Consider the following 20,368-nt stretch of genomic DNA (forward strand, 5'->3'; position numbering starts at 1 on the left):
CTTAGAAAATAACAGATCATTTACTTTCACTGGGGCCTCCATTTAATTCCACGCCAGATTATGCAATCTAGCAGAGGTTTTTACCTGTGAGAGATGCATGTTTCTGCATCAATTTCTCCTACAGCGCACCTAAATCTGAAAAAGCAAAAGCAGTTTTGCCATTAAAAGCCGTTGTTTGACGCTAAGTGAATATGGATTCCAAAATGTCTTCAGAGACAGCTGGGTCACACTAAATAAGAAGCCAATTCTCCTTCTTTGTTGAACTTGTATTTCTGATGGTTTAAATCATTAAGCAAGACGAGATGTCAAAGAGATTTGGAATAACACAATTTTTAACCACTAATACACGCACAAGCCGCCAGACAAGTGTACCTCTTTCTCCTAAACCATTCCAAGGAACCAAGAACAACAAATAAATCTGAAATGACTAGTCAGTGGCTGAATAAAATTGTCTTCCATCAGTTTATTTCATTTTACCCATTTCACTTGCTTTCCCCAGCGCTATCATAGGATTCACTGTGCTTTTTTTGGCAGTGAAGAGTAGATGGCCTTCCTATTAGATGGAACAAATAAAGATTCGGCTGTTTTAACATGATCAGATCTTAGGACACTTTTCCCACCATTTAGAAGAATAATGAACCTTCAACTACAGTAGTTCAATTAACATAAATCTTCACAGGCCCTTTGCATTCTTCCCTTGTACAGTTTCATGGCCTCTGCCCTCTTTTAATAAAGTTCTTGTTATTGCTGCTGATGTCCTCATGGCCACTGGGTATTGGTACATCGGAGACCTTTGTTACTGCTCCTGAACAATGCAGATACATCTTGCAAAAAATGTAGTGTCTAGACTATTAAAACAGGTACTTTACTTTTCTTGTGCAGAATCTTAATGGAGGAGTATTAAGGTTAAGTTCACAATAATCACAGACCCATGGATCTGCATACAATAGGAACATTAAGCTGTGCACAAGACATAGATGTGCACACACACACACACACCCCCCACATACCATACATTCACTGCATGCAAGGAAATGAAAACATCAGAAGGTCTGACTGGGTGCCACTGGCCCTGTCCAATGGCTTTATTTTAGAAAGAACTTTCCCATTGCTCCCTAAGGATGGTAAATTTGCAACTGCAATGAAATGGGACCCTGGTAATTGCAGTGAATTGTTCTCTTTCTTTTCTCTTTCTATTCACTGGTGTCTGGCATAGTAGAGGTGCAGGAGCACAAAAGCGAGCGTCTGCCTGTCCATTGCTGTACCCCGGCTCGGTGGCTTTTCTCTGGGCACCGGATGAAATGTACCTCCCTGTCCCCATCACAGACGTGTCAGAAGTGCCCAGCTGAGCTGCATGTCAAGTACATGGATTTATGTCACTTCTGAGTCGTGGCTGTGTTATCTGCACAAAGTATGTCACTGGTATGCCTTACCTTTACAAAAGGCAGTTTTAAATATATTAAAGTTCACGCATAAACCATCCTCTGGCCTTTCTTCACAAAAAAAAAAGCTGTTCCCTTTAATAACGCCACAGAGGTAAATGGAATTCTCACAAAGGGGGGCTGCAATTTATATCACAGCTATGTGGAAAACCAGCAGTGGCCAGTGATCAATCCTCTGACATCACTGAGCTGGTTTCTGACCCAGAAGCCATTGAATTTAATAGAAGATGTCTGATTAGTTTCAGTGGTCTTTGCAGCAGACGGCTCCAAAGGCTAAGTAAAGGTCTAAGCAGAAGCAAAGGTCTCTGGGCCACAGCATTCCTCCCCTCTCCCTGTGCCAGCAAAGCAATTTCATGAAACTGAGCCATGAGGCCGTATCTGAGCTCTGAAAATCCCAGATTGCACAAGATGGCATGAAAAGAATGAGGGAACCTTGAGAACTGTTTAGGAAAAAAAGCCAGACAAATTAACTACAAACAATTTGCTGTTAACTTCTGGCAGTGTCCTCTCTCTGGAATGCAAAAGGATTCACCCACAGTGACCCTTTCCCTGCCGGAGACCTGCTCCTGGCTGAGCACAGCCCGGGCACCCAGGTACCTGCCACCCGTCTCCTGCCATGCCAGGCCTGGCCTGGAAGACCTGTCGTTCACACAAAGTGACCAGGTTTAAAAACAGCGAGCAGCCCGGACTGCTTGTCAAACAAGTGGAGAATCATTGCCATCTGCCTTTTCGGTTTTTAAAAGTACGTTTTTCAACACAATACGGCAACAGCGTGGCAACAGTCTTCATGCCCCAAAACCAATTAGCTGCACTTCTGCTGTCAGTTACAGCAGAAAAGTTAACAGGAAAATTAACATTTTTGTTCTAGGAGGCGATCTCTGCCAAGATACTGGAACACCAGAACGATCGTGCTGGTTCCCACCGAGCTCCCATCCAAACCAGTACCTGGCCTCCAACAGTACCCAACGGTGTTTGCAGGAAGATTTAAGACAAAACCAAAATTGATACTTTCCTTAGTGTATTCTCCAAGGTTGTTGTACACTGCAGCTCAGGGATTCCTAAGTCATGGCTGGATCTTGGTGTTTAATAGTTCTTGATGGATTAAAGACCTCTCAGAAATTTCCCTAAATCAGTTTTAAAACTCCTGGCATCTGCAACATCCCATGGCAATGAATTCCACTTTAATTATATGCTGTGTGGAAAAGTACTTCCTCTTATTTGTTTAAAACCTGCCACCTGATAATTTTATTTGATGTTCCCAGGCTTGTGTTATGAGAAACAGAGTGTAATTATTTTGTGTGCAGCTTCTTCAGGCCACTCACAATTCTGTAACTATACGTTCTTAATCTAAACCATCACTTTTTTTCAGGGTTAAAAGTCCTGGTTTATTTAAATTTTCCCTATTCAGAAGTTATAGCTTGTGCTTGCTTTGTTTGGGCCTCTTCTACTTCAACTGTTGTTTTTTTAGCAGTGGGCAGCAGTGAGACGGGGACAGCCTGAGCTACATCAGCGGAGTATTTAAAAGGCATGCACCACCAAGGAGTCATACGGAGGCAGATCAGTGCTCTCTACCCCTCTCTTAACAGTCACTGAGCACCGAGCTTAGGTTCTGCTAAAGCTACCCACAACCCCCAGACCTTTCTCTTCAGAGTCCAACTTGTGTATAAATCCATGCACATATACACACTCACCATTTTTCCTCCCCCAGTCTGCTGCTGGCATTTATCAATGCCACACTTTATTTGCGACATTCAGTCACTTAGTATCGTAAGGTCCTTCCTCAGTTCTCACAGTGTGCCTCTGTATTTTTATTAGCCTGAATAATTTTGTACCCCTGGCAAATTTTGTCAACTCCCTGTTCACTTCCTTTCCCAGATGACTGCTGCTCATGCTCAGCAGCTCTCCTCCCAGTACAGGCCCTTGCGGGACACACACACCTCCAAGCACAGCTATTCCCTTTTATCTCAGGGTAACTCAGTTTAAGAGCAGTTACTGGGGAACAGGGTCCAAGGCTTTTTGAAAAAAAGGGGAGGTTTAGATTGGATATTCAGAAGAATTTCTTCATGGAGAGGGTGGTCGAGCATTGAAATGGGCTGCCCAGGGAAGTGGTGGAGTCCTCATCCCTGGAAGTTATTTAAGAGAAGCCCAGATGTGGCACCAAAGATGTGGCACCATGTGACATGGTTTAGTGATGGGTCTTGGTAGGTCAAATTAATGTTTGGACTTGATGGTCTTGAAGGTCTTTTACAACCTAAATGATTCTATCACTCTATGAAACTTGGCTTTCCATGCCAATGGCAATGCCAATGCCAATGCCCCCATTAATACCCAGCTCCAGGCCTGGCACTGCCCTCACTCAGTCACATTTAAGACAAGAAGAGGGACTGCTCACCATCAACGTGTTCATAGGGGAGCCAGTGGTGCTTCATGTTCTGATACTCAAAGTAAGGATCCCACTGCCTGCACTGCTCCTCTCTGAAGTCTTCAAAGTCCTTAGGGCAATCCTGAGTGTTGCAGAGCTGGAACTCATAGCTTGGCCCCACGCACGTACGGCCTCCGTTGGCTGGACTGCAGAGGAAGGAAAGCAATGGTTAGTTTTGCCATTAATGCCTGAACGGAGCATCTATCAAATCCTCTGAGACACAATTTAATTCCTAGTCATGTCAACAAGAACTGACGAAGCCAGTGGTATATTTTGGGTACTTCCTTCCCCTATTTTTATCAGTACTTGATCTAGTTTAATGATTGCTCTGGTATTTGTTTCTGTTGAAACAGTCTGGGAGACCACTGGAAAGATTTCTCTCTGTATACATCATCACATCTGGGATAAAAGAAGCAATCATTTAAAAACCCGCTGTTGCTCTTTAGCTCTCACAGAGCAATTTCTACAAGTAGAGCCTCCAAGCACTTGAAATAAGCAAGAAAACCCATTTTTCTTGGTGTGGCCCAGGAAAGGAAAGCACAAGCAGCTGAAGCGACTCATTCCCATTCACCCCTAAGCCAGCAGCAAATCCAGAAACAGAGCCCAGATGAGTGCTGTATCCACCAGACAGCCATGCAGCTCACGCTGGTACTCTGTTATCTAGCAACGGAGAGCTCAAGTCATATCTGGATTTGCACCCTCTTCCAGGAAACACAGAAAACACTTTAAATAGTACACTAGCCTTTCCTACACAAAGACAGATTTTACAACTAAAACTGAGTCTGCAATTATAAAGGTCACTTTCATGTTGCCAATGTAATAAAGGCTTAAATTAGATCTGGTACATTTTTCCTTAACAGAGCATTTCCATCAGAAAATGCAGCTTCATTGTCAAAATTGACTTGCTGTGGGTTTTTTTGTTTGTTTTTTAATCAACAATAAGATTATTTTCAACACTAAAGTCAATTTCAATCACTTTATCCTGTCCAAAAATGTTCAAAAGTTCTCCGGTAAAATCATTTAATTCTGAATATTGTTTCACTTCTTGCTGCCTTGATCTTGATATTCTATGATATAGCAATAATTATATGTTTAATAGCATTTGTACATACAGATCTATATTAAATATGTCATAGTTCCAGCGTTACTGAAATTAAGTAATTCTACATCATCTAGATGATCCACATGTATTTTATCAAAGCAAACCAATATTATTAAGATTAACTTTGGGGAAGGTTCTGATCTCTGGAGCTTTGTTCCAACTTGAAATGAAAGCACTTTGAAAATGTCAGCGTATTCCATCTTATAAGACTTTCTTGTTGAAATATCCAGAAAGGTGGATTAAACAAAAAGCAAAAAGCTGTATTAATTTAAAAAAAAATCCAGCAAATCATTGCCATTATTTCATACTGACATGTTAGAATAAGACATATATAGGGCTCTGAAGTTTTACTTATGCTTTATGCAATAATGTAATAGCACTTTCAAGATCCTTGTAATGGTATAACCAGCTTAGTAGATGGATAAACTGAGAAATAAAGATGATTCATGACTTGCTAAGGGCCAAAAGTAGAAATTCTAACAAGTACTACTCAACATGCTTTACTGTTTTGTTGTACTAGCACTTCAGCAAGGATTCTCACCATTCATTCATTCCACGTTAGAAAAACATGTGGGTGTAGGTGAACTTACTGCGGATTGTCACATTGCCGTGTCCTGTACTTCACCCCTGTGCCACAGGTGCGAGAACAAGAGCCAAACTTACTCCATGCCCCCCAGTGTCCATCCTGTTTCAAGATGTCTGGTGTCAGCCAGATGCAGTGACCTTTAAAGCAATGCTAAAAGAGAAAATTGGACAGGGGATGGAATGATTAGGTGATTAAAGCATATCATAGGAGAAGCTGTGGTACAACAAACTTCATTTTAGGCAAAAATAATGGATTTTTTTCACCTCTCCAGGAGGAAGCAATGAAACCCATTGCCATATTGTGCTCATGATCCCAAATTCCCTCAAATTTTACAAACTTACACATGTTAAGTATGCCCGTATATGCTAGCAGAAGTAAAGCCTAGCAAGTTTATTGAAGTGCTCTCAGCATTACATGCCTTCATCACGTGTCTGCAGCAGTGATTTCAACATAACTGATAGGGATTCATTTAACAGCGATGGCAGAGTCCCAAATCTTGGAGGCTAAAGGTAAAATTCTACCGCTGCTATTGCACGCAGCGATGGCAAGAGCTCATTCTGCAGCACTGTCTTTCCCAGTAGCTCCTAAAACTCTGCATACCTGTGCCTGCAATAAATGTGGTCGGTAGAGTGGCATGAAATTAAGGCCAACTCACATTTTAGACATTAATAATATTAAATAAAGAGCTCTTGCAGTCTCCCTGGAGATCCCGGTAAAACTGACCAAAATACCAGGAAGCCTTCGTCAGAAAACAGCCCTGGACAGTCCCATTTCAGAGCATTTGCTCCCAACCTATGAGGCTTTCTCTTTTCTCTTACCTGATTTTTAATACAGTTATTCTACAGAGGCTAAAACATGAAATTTGCTAAATTCCCCCAACCCATAAGGTGTTTACACATTTCTTTAAAAGCCTTTGTAGCTTCAATACCGATATCCTCTTTACTGCCTCCTCTCATTAAAGAAACCCGCCACTGCCTTTCGACCAATTTCTCCAGTCCCTAATCAAGGAAGTTTTTCTTAGCTCGAGTCAGGATGAATTCTTCTCAAAGATCGCAGCTTCTGGCCCTTTCTGGTATTATTTCTGCTTACATAAAAGTCTACTGATGAAGTGCGGGTGCTAGAAAATATTTCCAGCACAACAAACGACTTTGCATGAGACTGTCGCAGTCTGTCTGCGTTAACGGTTACTGTCGGGATAAGGGCTCTGGCTCACGCACACAGATGGCTACAACAACAAGTGCAATCAGTCACTTACTTTCCTTAACATTCAAGTCAACAACAACATTTTACACAGCTTAACAAGCCCTGGAATTCAGGAATTTGGCAGGCAGCACAAGCTGAGCATATGGTTAAATGCATGCTGCCAGCAAAAACAAAATCAGAAGATATATAACAGGAGAGGGTTCTTAAGCATAGAGCGATTAGTGATCTGGAAGACAAATTTAAAAGGGATGGATAATCATTAATAATGCTGAATTTAAAAAGAGAGTCATTAGTAAAATGGTGACAAGACACAGCTTACTGATTTGCTAATCTGCTCAATGACTCGCTCTTTATTCATGTAATTTATTTTGTTACTGATTTGGTGGGACAAGGAGTGGAAAACAGAGTAGAAATTTGGTTTCAACTATTTGTTATTTCTCACGACTTCAAATATTCAAAGTCAAAACCTATGAAGTAGACAAGTTACCACAAAGCCAATTATAACAATCCTGCTCCGGAGATGTAATGGGCAGATTCTTCTTAGCTGTTTGACAGAACAAGAGATAATTCAGCAAAGCATGAAAGAAATGCAAAATGTTAACGTCCTTTGCTTTTTTTGAGTTTTGAAGTTCAGCACTGTACCCTTCAGGGACTCTTTACTTATGGCTCTACACAGGTTTGTTTGTACACACTTTGAGTCGTCTGGCCCTGTGTGGAAATGGGACCATTCGGAGGGATGCAGAGGGAAGCTGGCAATACAGCAGCCTGGCAGCACACATTTCAGCTGTGCTGGGAAGATGAGATGTGATGGCTCCTGAGTCCTGCTTGTTTAAACATCTTTTTATCAGGGTGCTGCATCCTTCAGGTGTAAGTTCCCCAGGAATCACTGAATCTGTTTCAAGAGCCACGTAGTGTGTGCTCACTGTGTGATGCTCCAGGATCCAGCACTTGGATCTCCTCGGCAGAGGAGAGGAGAAGGAGAGATGTGATGTTGTGTTTTCCAATCTCTTTCCCTGTTTTAGCCAGGAACAGGGGATATGGGTTTGCACCAGACTCTAATAAACCACCCTTTTGACACTGTGACTCGTTCCTGAACTGGAAGGCAAACATGGAAAAGTGTTATTGACTTTGCTGTGCAAAGAAAAGAGCAGCACGGAGTTTTACTGGAGAAGCTGGTCCTACGCCGATTGTCGGGAAGCTGAGGCAGAGCTACGAGGAGACACGCATTTCTGCACAATGAGTCATCACCAGCTCTGCCTTTTTGCTTGTGGATTATAAGAAAGGAGCCTACATAATATAAAATGATTCACAACAGACTCTTAAACTTTGCAGACCTATGCAAGAAAAAGCATGAGGAGATAAAACTCAAAAAAAAAAAAAAAAAAAAAGATGGAGCAATCTCCAGTGCAATAAAGGAAGCTACAGCTGCCCCTTCCTATTGCTACTCCATTAACTACATAATGAGCTGGAAATGAGCCAGTTTCAACCACCATTCCCTTCATATACAGGGGTTTCATTTAAACAGTGAAGCATATTAAAGCTTTTTTTTTTTTTACAATGTGAAAAAAAATGGGCAAATGCAAATTGTTTTCTTAGTGGAAGAGAAGATGACTTCTTGTAGTCTCGCCTGTTTTTCTGGCATGCAGGACAATCCAAAGCAAGTGCAATTTCCAGGAGAGGAAGCTTAAATCTCTTTCAGTAAAACATTCCACTGCTGTTTTCAGCAGTTCTTTGAAACAACTGCTGTGGGGGCCAGAAAAAGAGCCTGTGTGTTCCTGTGGGCTTAACACATCTGCAAGTTAATTTTTCAAGAAAAGACTTGCAGATTTTCCTTTGGTATCTCTACTTATTTTGTACAGGCTACAACCGGCAACCCTTCTGTCTGCCTCCTAGCCCAGCTATCTGCCAGGCAGCCCCGTGTCCTCACTGTGGCTGGGGGCTGTCAGCTATCCCTGCTCTGCTGAGATCGTTTCAGGAGAGGGCTATTTATTTATTTGTATTTCCCATCACACGCAGGCTGGTCCTCTCCGCTCCATCTGTTTGAGAATAATTAGTTGCAAAGGATAAACTGAAAGCTGTAACACTGCAACGTACCCTGAGCCAGTAAAAGTTTCTTTAGTGGAGAATCAAATATTCTTACTGTTTCTGTGGTGACTAACACAGCATACACTTACCCATCTGTCTCCTGTCTCCGAGAGGAGCTGAGGTCAGCTTTCTCAGTGGGAAATTATCTGGATTGCTTTGAGTACACATTAGTGTTTTCAGAAACCCTTTTTTCTACCTCCATTTTTCTTCTCAATAATATCTTTTTATGTCAATATTTAATCATTCTCTTCCTTTCCTGACAGGCCAAAAATACTTCCAAGTTCTACTCAGCTAATCTCAGCAACATGGGGTGAGTGCAGAGAGTACCTGCTAGGTTTGTCTTGGATCCTTGGCGTGCATGCCAAATTCAAGAGCAACATCAGCTCGGTTGGCACGGGAAGGTAGCGGGTTCTTACGTCTCTCCATGAAAAGAAATAAAGGAGTGTCAGGCAGTGCAAACCTTTGTGTTTGTCACTATAGCGAGCAGATGGACTCTAGCATGCACTCTCCTTGCATGAATGACTTCCTTTTTTTACTTCTGTCTTGTGGAAAGCAGTTAGCTACTTCAGCTGATACAAATGTCTCCCCAGAAGAGTAATAGCTTAAAAAAAGAGGAACAAAAAATGGTAATATATTTCTGAAGGTTGCCTGACTTCCAAAGCCTGAGCCTAACACTGGAGCTGACAGAATTGTATACGAGTAAATAAATCATTAGCTGAAAGCATATGTATTTGTTTTGTTTTTTTTTAATCTGCAGAATGTTGTGCAGTTAAGCTTTGCATAATTATCTCGTCTGCGATTTTACAATGGCGATTTATGGTGCATCTTTGACTTCACATGAAGACTCTGGCTCTCCGTGTGCTTAACTTTACACACTGGAGATATTTTGTAGAAGCTAATGTGACCATTCAGACACAGAAGTAAGTGCAAGTTGCTGCCTCATTGAAGCTTCAGAAAATCAATACAGACTTTCCTCTTGCTATTGAAAACTCAATCTAGTTTTAAAAATTGGGTTGGGAGCAACATAAAATATTTTATTTCCTTTGAGATTCTATAAAAATAGTAGTTTTCTTCACTAGCTGGGAAGCCCTGAGGAAATATTTTATTTTTCTGTCACTAAACCCAGCAAAATACTATTTGCCAATTAACATAATGTATCTGGTTGTTCACTGTCTCCATTTGCACAAGGAGGCATTAAAAAGATTTTTCAAATGGCAGAGCCTCATTCTTTTAGCAACTTATTTCAAATCAACACATGCACAGGAGAGCTTACAAATATTTACATACATTTTCTTACATACACATCTGTATGTATGCATACACGCACAGATGCACAGACACATACAGCACTACAAAGCCTGATATCCCTTCCATTTCTCAGTTGCAGTGCCTTGGTCCAAGACACAGGCTGGGCATGCAGAGACATGGCACTTATCGGTGTGGTTGCTGAAAATGAGCTACAAATCTCGAGACTGCAGTAGGTGCCTTTGCCCCTTGATCTTCAGTGAGGAAGGAGGCAGCTGGACTGGGTCCTCCTCAATAGCATCTGCTAAGTTTGGCCAAGTGAAGAGACCAGTTATCAGTTATCTGAACACCAGGCTTGGGGGAAAATATCTCCGCACCATATGCCCTTGTAGTCTCCCGACCACCGCTTTCATTTCTGGCATTTGGCCCCCTCAGCTGCTGCAAAGCCAGGATGTTTCTTTGACACATCAGCACTGTTTTGATTGGTCTGAGCTTAAAATAGGCGCTGGGAATTAGTGGTATGAAATCATGAAAACTGCACGTCTCTGAAGTGGGAAACAAATGGATCTTTTTGAATCAACATCTTTAATTGCTTATGTTTCTGTTCCTTTCTTTTCTGGCATTATTCCAATAATAAAAAAAAAAAAAACAGCGGATAGAGTTTGAAGTTATTTTCCTCTTCCTCATGCTGAGATATCACGTGAGACGTATCTTAGTGGAAATTGCCACATTAAGTCCCAACTTCAGGCAATGTACACACTTTACAGTTCTTTCAGTTAAAAGTCTCTGGTATTAACCCAGTTGGTGAAGACAGCGAAGAGAGAACGGCCAAATCAAAGGCAGGGATGAAAAGGAAATGAAAAGGTGGAAAAGGACTGATCTGATGTGCTTGTATGAAAACACCAGCAACCCCTAATAAATACACCGGTCAAACGCTGAGCCCAGAAACACGAAGTCAGTTGTAACGCTTGCATAATCACTCAGCCTATTGAGCCTTATCTAACAAAACGGTTTTCATTTTATATCATTTTCTCAGGTTCTGCTGGAAGGCTGCAATAAGTTTATTTATCAAAAAAACTGGGACAGCTCCTCTGGGAATAAAACAGTTACAGTCCTATCATCTACTGAAACTTCAGAATGTGCACATACTCTCCTGCATCGCCACTGAACTAGAAACCTGGCTGTCTGTGCAGTTAGCTGAAGCCTTGGATCCTAAGTTCCAGTCCAGAGAAAATTTTTACAGCTGAGTTGCATAATATCCTGACAAACTGTTTATAATGGAAGCACTGGACTGATTGTTAACTGTGTGGTTACAAGTTCTTTTTTTATTCTCACTTCTGTTCAAATGCTAAAATGAATGAATGGCTTGGGGAAGTAAGTGAAGTAACAAACTGGAATACAATTGTATTTTTCTGGGGGTTTCATGAGCATATTTAATAGAGAATCAATATACAGAAAAATGTCTGAGGTGAATCCAAGGAAATTGCCTAAGATTGTGTATTGTAATTTGAAAATATATATTTTTTCAAACAAGCAACAAAGCTGTTATGACATAAATAATCTAAAGAAGAGAAAACCGAAAGGGAGTGGCTTATACGGAGCATGGCTTGCTACGGAAGGAATTTAGCATTAAATTATGTTTTCATAAAAAAGGCATTTCAAACCACAACAGCAGCTGCTAATATGGTTCATTTATCACATAAATGATGTCATCCATTCGGTTTTACAAAACATCCTTCCAAGTAGCGACATCTTCCTCTCCCCCTCAAACACCACATCCAAAGCCCAGTGAAGTCAGACTTTTCCGCAGACTTCAAAGGTCTTGGAGTTCAGACCCGCTGTGAGCACAGTCTGACCTCCTTAGAGGGTAACTAAGACGTGGAGCAAGTCCAGTGTGATGGCTGAGGGGTCTGAGCTGTCTGAGCCCTTGCCACTTTGCTCCTTCCCTTCACAGTTCTTCATCTCTCCCTTGACTCTCATCAAGCTAGCATATCCACCTCCGCAAATCTGCATTTCTTCCTAGGCCCTCTCTGCCGTCATGTCAGCTCTCTCCAGCTGGCACTCAACACCTACATCCATCCTTTCCCTTGGGGCAGGCACTGCATGCAGCCTAAGTTTGGCTGTGATCTTCAAAACCTTACTGCTCTCAGCCCCCTCAGCACCATGCAGGCCAGTTGGCATCACTACACTGATACAAACACAACCTTCCTTCCCGTCCCCAACCACACACTTGTCATGGGCAAGTGAAAATTTCCCCATTTTTAGCTCCACAGCGGCATGCCAAGAAGCCAAGGGCAATCCAGAGATGTGCAGATAGACTTGCCTGAGGACTGGGTTCGAAGATCAGGCAGCTGCCACGCAGGACACACCAGCCCTGCATCCAGGTGCTTGCTTCACACCTCAGCTGGTTTCAAATCCTCAGATAGGTTTTCTGTTGTTAAACTGACTGTATTTTATCTTTGGCCAAACTGGGACTTGGGAACTTGTGAGTTATGATGCAGCTCACAGCCAGACCCTCCCTGAAGCTTTTTTGGGGGGGTTAAAGAAAAGCCATGAGGTTTTCCCTTTAGGCCTTCTCCATTACATTCTCCAGTCATCTGTTTCATGCATTTCTAGATATGAATCAGGAAGAGGAATCCTGCCATTTTTGCCCTTTATATTATGAAGAACATGCCCAGCTGCACACAAAGGCACAGACTTGAACATGCACAAGCGTGCTGGCACACAGCACCCGCTCCTACCTTTCCTGGTGCACACATGGTCCCGTCCAGCGGAGGCCCTTTCTTTGTTTTGCAGAAGTAGGGGTTCTCGGGGTGGCTACACCACAGCTGCTTGCAGGGATCAAACGTACGGAACTGAAACACAAGAAAAATCAGAGCAAAAGATGCTTTGACAGAGCTCCGACTTGAAACTCCAATAGAAGCCGCAGCACAGTGGGGTTTTTCCTTGTCTAGCTCTGAAGTCCCAGCTGTTCTCAGTGATTCCTGAGGAACTTTGTGGACTGAATGTGTCTGAACTTTCTTGCAAAATCATCAGTGACTCTGAAGTGACATCCTGCCTGCATTTGAGGGAATTATGCTGGGCAAAAATAGCTTTATGCGAGTGACCAAAGGCAGAATGGGCAAGGGGGAAACCGGTGTCCCCGGATGACAAGGCCCACTGCTTTTTCTTAGAGTTTCTCCAAATGGTACCACTTCATTCGACAAACAAAAAGAACACTTGAGTATTCATGAGAGAGGGAACCAAGCTGCTCCTCTTAGGAGGGTGGAAATCTGACCTCAGGACCCTGATGAAGTGAGCAGTTCATCATTTTACCTACAATACAAGTGCTTGTACTGGAGAGAGTGAGAACCACCCACCACACAATGCAATAAGCTATTTATCTGGCCTCCCAGGCTCCCAGGCTCCAGAGAACAGCTATAAGACCCTCTTTGGCAGGGACATTCTTCCAAGGCAGCATCAGTGGGAGTTATGTCAAGACACAATTTTACAGCTGATGCTTAAAAGGTTTTTATCCATTATCTGGAGACACTATGCAGCACACATAGTCCTGCAGATGGGAGTCAAAGCAGAAATATTATGTGTTAGCAGCTGCCACACCAGCTGAAAACACCTCTTTGCGTTTCATATTTTCGTCCCACTTGAGGAGATGGAGGTGGGAGGCATAGCCCCGCTACAGAGGACTGCCCTTTCTGAGGTCAAGCCACTGCAAATTGCACCAGTTCTTGCTTTGCTTTTACATTTAGACTTACTCCCTTGTGTTCCCAGTACAACAGAGCCAACCATGTAACCAGAAGCTCTTGCAAGTTGTTCTACTGGCTGTCACACTTACTTACACATGCTAGGCATCAAAATGCATCATGTTTTCCACAAAACTGGAACATAAAAGCATACTGCCCCACGTACGCACTACAAGATGTGACACCAAATCCATCTCCTTCTCATCTGGGTGAGAGTTTTGTAACAAAATAACTAGCTGCCAGCAAATGAGGCTCAATAATACAGCAAGCCTGTTTGCTTGAAGTCTAAAGCTATTTATGAAATTACAGCATAATCATTTCTGTAAATTCAGTTGAAAAAACAAACAAACAAACAACTACAGAGATTCTTAAAATAACATATTTGTCAGCATCAAGTTGTTATTTCTTGCTTACAGCTAAGTGGGCACAGCATCTTTCCTTGTGGGCTTCACTACACTGACCCTGTTAAGAGCATTTCAGAGACACAACACTCCTGGATGAGAAATAGCAGAAGCTAAACTTAAGTACTCACAGCTGTGCACATCATGTAGCCCAAACCAAAATCAAAACGGCACTGCTCATTCATGGAGTAGTGAATTCCTGGCAGCTGTGGAAGGGAAGGCCAGTCATGTTCGAAGGGATCATCGCGCAGACAATCATAGGAACTGCAACAGGCAAAAATTACAGTAACAGATGGGGCTGTGAGACTTGCACAGTATTTGTGGTTTCAGTGGCTCCTTGTTCCAAACATAACAGAGCCTACGATTTCTCAGACATTGGTTGTGAAGAGCATTTAATATTGCAATTATGCTCACATAAACTTTATTATGTTGTATCCACCTTTAACAGATTCTATATATTTTTTCTTAAGCCTTTCCAGTTTAACTTCCATTTAGCTTGCAGGTAAATTTCTATCAGTTTCCAGGTTCCCTATGAGAAATGAATCAAAGGAACAATCCACATGAGACCAAGAAGAAAAGAATGCTTAATTAATTTTCCATTTGTGGAATTCCTTACTACCTGCAACTGCTTTTCAAGTGAAGTTTTAGAAGCAGAAGCCAGGGTAACCACCCAAGAATACTCCTAAGCTTGCAATACTCCTGTCCCTTGCCGAGAAGCAGCAACTCATTTATAAGCATGTGCACTTTTCAGCCTGTATTACATGCTCAGGATTTCTCCCTCTCTCTGTTTCTCCCGATAGCTGTCAGGAGAAATAATGTCATCCATAATCTGTACAAGGTTTCCTTTCCTCGGAATGAAATAAGAGATTTGGAAAATGGATGAATGTGGGAGATTTTCCTAAATGGTGAGGATAGCTTGTAACATACTAGAATTGTATTTGACTAAGGTGCATGGAGAACAGAGGACTGATGAGAATATCATTGAATAGCTAACATGGTATAATCACTGGTTAATTCACAAGACCAACATGGTAGGCAGTATCTCTGAAATGTCTCCAATTTACTTAACAGACATCAGGACACCATACCCAAGTCTATTCTGGCAATCATTCAGGCTGCCTTTAAGATACCAATAGCTGGAAGCAGAATTTTGAGGTTAGATTTACTTCAAAGCAAGCCATCGTTCTGCTTTGTTATAAGACACTTAAAAATAACTGAACTTAAAAGAATATAAAGCAGCCGTCTAGGCCAGATGATTTTTATTTAATGGATAATGCTCTAAAGGATCTTGCTAATTGAAACAATCACACATCTCTCACAATACTTCTTTGCTTTATTGCCATACCTAAATTATCTAACAGAAATATTGACAAAAAGACTGACTTATGTGCATTTTGCTGCATTTTTTCCTACTTGTTTTCAGTTTTTGCTGTGTGTCCTAGTAGTTTCCCCATAAGTTTTCCATACATCTTGCACACAACAAAAGGGGGAAGTTCTTTTCCATAAGAGGCAAAAACAGGATCATAAACATCAGAGTTTATCGGAGAACTTGGGTGCAATTCTAGGGACTGAAGGGTCAGTTCCAAAGAGAAGGCAAGGGAAGTGGATGAAGCTGTTAAAAGGACTGGAGAATAAAATAGCTTTTTCATTTAGGATATTTAAAGGAAAAGAACCCCCTGAAAAATTAATTCTAGAATCAAGTTATTCTTTAAGATATCTATTAAAGTCAAGAAAACCTCTAAGCAATTTAAAAGGGCAGAATTTCATCTTTAATTAGCACCATCTTATCATTGACAGATACCATAAGCAACCCATGGCACTTGGGGCCATATTTGGTATCTGTAAGATACAAGCCAGCTAGGGGTTACGTGAAGGGGGAAGGAAAGTTAGGATATCAGTGTCAGTGTCTCCCACTGAGAGGACAGCATACGTACTATCAACATTCAGAAAACGAAACTAATTGAGAACTTGCGTTATTATTATTTGCAATTCATGGGAAAGCATCTGTTTCCCAGTAGGGCAGGGGTGAATTTCTTTGTTTTATTCAACCCCATTTGAGTAACTAATAAAAGGATAAAGCATAAATGCTAAGTGTAGAATTGTTCTTAGATGCTTCTTCATCAAAGGAGAGACTGTTTAACAGCTACTCACTGGAGGTATCGATTCAGCTCTTGCTGGCTGCAGCGAGACCAGTGGAAGCGATGAAACGCGGCTTGTACAAGGGGGGCCATGATGCTCCCCAGGCGGACTTCATCCCCACATCTGTTTCCCTGGCCATCGTGCTCCATGCCTAAACTGTCCCGCACAGGAGAGAGCAAGCACAGTTACATTGCAGACAAACTCTCAGTGGCCAAATGGTTTCGCGTCCCAAATGTCACCAGTGCAGCCAGGTTCTTACATCCCACAACTCTTGCCCACAAGAGCAAAGTCATTAGCTCTATGACAGGGTGACACTGAAGTGAAAGAGCTAGCCTGTAGCCCACACAGAAGCACTGACCCCCTTCAAACACTTTTGAAATACACTAAAAATGCCTTTTTTTGGACTTCTGTGCACATCAACATTTGTGAATTACTATGGGTAAATGAATCAATTTCTGGATTAAGAAGCTAGTCTACTCTCCAGGAGCATTAAAATAAATTCATTTATACTCCCTATCTGGAGCTATTCAGAAGTTTCTCCAACTTAACAAACAAACAAGCTTATTTGCTTAATTTGAAGTAATGTGCAATTGTAGCCAAGTAGGGAAAAAAGCCACACTGCAAGCTAGTTTAGACTAGCTGCTGCTACTGCCCACTAGCAATTCCACATTGTTTATATGTGAAATAGCCTGGAAAGTGTTGGGTGCCTTCAAGAAAATTACCCCCAGTTACAGATACAAAAAAAAAAAAAAAGCAGCTTTCTAATAAATGTATTTTCTTCTTCCCTTGCTAGGATCTTATATTGTTTTTTTTCTGTGTTCACTGTTTGACTAATATGGGCACTAGCTGTCCATAACTGAAACTGAGTTAACAGATTGGGGCTGAATGTGATTTCAGAGATTACAAACAATCTTCAGAGGTCTCTCTTCTAAAGCTCACTGTGTACTCTTTATAATCCTTATTCAAAAATTCTGGAATCAAATACCATCTGGGTATCAATTCTATGTCCCTATCTAATTAAGATACATTTATAGTGAGATTCAATAAACTTTGGCAATTTTTTCATTTAAAGCCCTCAACAATTTCTGATACGACAGAAAAGGACCTGCAGGCTTTCTTAGGGAAAATATAATAGATTGAAACTGTTCAGAAAAAGCCTTCTGGGAACTGCTGTTCTACCAAATAAAAAATCAGAAATCAGTGGGTGTCCTCTGCAGACAGAGAAACTAAAAATGCTCTAAGAGAAACCAAAGCTCTAACAACTGCTGCCTGGTCATTGGTTCCAATCACATCAATAAAAAAATATTATTGCATTTTAAAAATATGAAACATAGAGAATAGTTGCAACCTCAGTGCTTAGCAACTTGTTTCTGTACAGTACTGTATCCTTTACCAACAGTAACATATCTCATGTGCTTATTTAATATGGATTGTTTCTGAGAATCATGTATTCCACTAACTCAAAAAATTCATATTTCATCATAACAGATACTTTACATTTCCACCAGGAGACCATAATACATCATTCATTCTGGTTTCACAGCAGCTCTGGGAGGTATTTGGGTATTAGTTCCTTTTTTCCATTTGAAAATACCAAAATATAAAACTCACTAAAGATCATAAATAAAGTCCTGAGAGAGCTGAAATCTGAAGCCAGGGCTAACCCTGAATATTATTTCTTAATATAAAGTGCGCCTTTCTAATGTCATAGATATCTGTCAGTGCCAAAAGCATTATAAGGTACGACACGGGATGTCCACAGTTCTACTCACACATGTCCAGTTTCATGAGCAACCACAAATGCAGATGAAAAACCATCTTCATGGTTGAGAGTGCAACTTCGAACAGGATGACACATTCCAGTGACTGGAGCATAGCCTGTGAGATATGAGATTGTTCCAGAAAATGAACATGTATTGAAAGGCAACGTGTGGTGAGAAGCTGTAGGAAAAATCTCTGTCTTCCCCTTGTGACACAAATATGGTTGAGGTGGTCTTTTCAAAGGTAACAAGAGACCTCTGCTCACAGACAACTAATATTGTCCTCCCTCATCTATGAAACAGATGAACCCAGCCTGCTGAACAAATTAAAACTATATTCCTGGCTCACTGAGAAGATTGTTATCACATCTAGGACCATTCTGCAATTGCCTTCTCCAAGTACACAAGGCAGCAGAGGAAAAGGATGCCACATACTGCTGTGTTACAGCTCATGAGCTCGGTGCAGTTGCAGCCCTCAGGGAATGCATGAGCAAAGCCCCAGCCCTGTGCTGACAGCAGATCTGGCCAACCCAAAAGGAATGGGAAAGCACTGAGATTTATCCCCTCCAGTGAACAAACCTGATCCCAGAAGAGGCAGAAAGAAAGGAAAAAGTGGACAATATTGGGCCCTGCTGTTCCAGGCCTCTTGGTAATCGCATTTCTTGGCAGTCCGTGCTGCAACAACTTTTTAAACACAAAATCTATTCTTTAATCTTTGGGCATTTTCAGATATTTACATAGGGATCCCATTTGTTTGTCTTCACTGAGAGTAAAGAAATGATCCAATAAATAATCTCATCAGTTCGAAAAGATAGAATAAGTGAAACAGTTACAGTTGAAAATGAGCCTACGTAGAGCAGTTGGGGAAAGTGTTGACCAAAACTAAGCAGAAACTACACGATAAAACGTTGTACAATTAGCTTTGCAAAGTGATAAAAATAAATACTGTTCAGAAGTCTTGCCATTTACGACACAAAACCTGATGCAGATCTTACCTTGCATGCCAGATGGACCAAAATCCTGCCTTGTGAGAAAGATAGCATGGTCGTGATATTCTGCATGCCCAGTGTCCGGTTTCTGCTGCAAGTAGGCCCAGCGACACACGTTCTCCAGGCTTTGAGAAGGGTTCCCAATCTCTATCAGACTCATGGACTGGACAAGCCCAGGAGAAAAAAGAGCAATAGATATTTATTAAACTTAGGTGATTTTTTTCCAACTTGTTCCAGCACTTGGGCAAATATTCCATTTCCATTAAATCTCTGTTCTTAATAAAGAAACAATTATGCTTCACAAACAAATTTTACTGGATCAGGAGAGTAAAAAAACAGCTAAAGTTCACGGTTAGATTGAATATGATTTCTGTGACATATCCATAAGCTTTAAGATATAACAAGAGGGAAAAAAAGGTATTTTAATGACAAATCAGTATTGTGTTTTGCACCGTGCATTATTATTTCTATGCCATCTTGGCACTAGCTTGCGCCATAACCTCCAGTCTGGATATGTTTCCAACCAAGCACATACCCTGCAGGAAGTGCACCAGCACTTGGCCAGCAGAGACTGCCCCAGCTTGGGGAGGGCAAAGCCTATCAGACACCCAGCCCTGGTTATCGGCCACTTTTGCCATGCAACTGGGCTGTCAACTGTTTCTTCAGCGGTACTTGAATCATTACTTTGAGAAATGGACTTTCCCAAAGACTGCCTTTTAACATGAGTTTTCCTTAACTCATTCTGTATTTGAAGATCATTCACGATGTAGCCCATCTTCCCAATCTGGTACACCTTTCTTCTACTTCCAAGTTGCGCGTTACATCAGTGCTGTGCTGGCATGACTTAGCTGACTTGAATGAGCTAACATGCATTAGGTGGGTGCAAAGGACAATTCTCTTGAATGAAAAAGAGAAAGGTATTTTAAAATTCAACTAGTATATTTGGTTCTTTTTGTTCAATACTACTTTCTTAAGAGAATTCCCAGCTAACGCTACTTAATATTGTGCATTGTTAAGACTTTAAAAAGCTTATTGTATGCAGGATGCTGTAAAATGTATGACTAATTGACCCACCCCAAGTCTTCCAGGATTTTTAAGAACTACATATGTGAACCCTGGCTTTTCATTTACAAAAATTATATCACCATGACAACACTGTGATCATAACACAAACCACTACAATTTAGATGCTATACTGTACTGTAAGCATTTATAATTCCCAGATACTTAATTTAGAGCAAAACCTAGCCTGGG

At 41.3% G+C, this 20,368-nt stretch overlaps 1 protein-coding gene across 8 annotated transcripts in view; it reads right to left on the reverse strand.

Moving 5' to 3' along the window:
- ADAMTS2 (ADAM metallopeptidase with thrombospondin type 1 motif 2) overlaps window positions 1–20,368 on the reverse strand; it is a 245,481-nt gene that overhangs the window by 20,022 nt on the left and 205,091 nt on the right. For all 8 annotated transcript variants that reach the window (XM_083798406.1, XM_083798405.1, XM_083798411.1 and 5 more), the window contains 7 exons: window positions 19,121–19,277; window positions 18,138–18,243; window positions 16,378–16,521; window positions 14,358–14,490; window positions 12,827–12,940; window positions 5,557–5,702; window positions 3,835–4,010 (listed from right to left, as the gene is read on the reverse strand). In XM_083798406.1, coding sequence (XP_083654532.1) covers window positions 3,835–4,010; window positions 5,557–5,702; window positions 12,827–12,940; window positions 14,358–14,490; window positions 16,378–16,521; window positions 18,138–18,243; window positions 19,121–19,277 — 976 coding nt within the window. The remainder of the gene's footprint in view (window positions 1–3,834; window positions 4,011–5,556; window positions 5,703–12,826; window positions 12,941–14,357; window positions 14,491–16,377; window positions 16,522–18,137; window positions 18,244–19,120; window positions 19,278–20,368) is intronic.

Source organism: Anser anser (genome assembly GCF_964211835.1).
Source record: "Anser anser genome assembly, chromosome: 14".
In the NCBI taxonomy this organism is placed as follows: Eukaryota; Metazoa; Chordata; class Aves; order Anseriformes; family Anatidae; genus Anser; species Anser anser.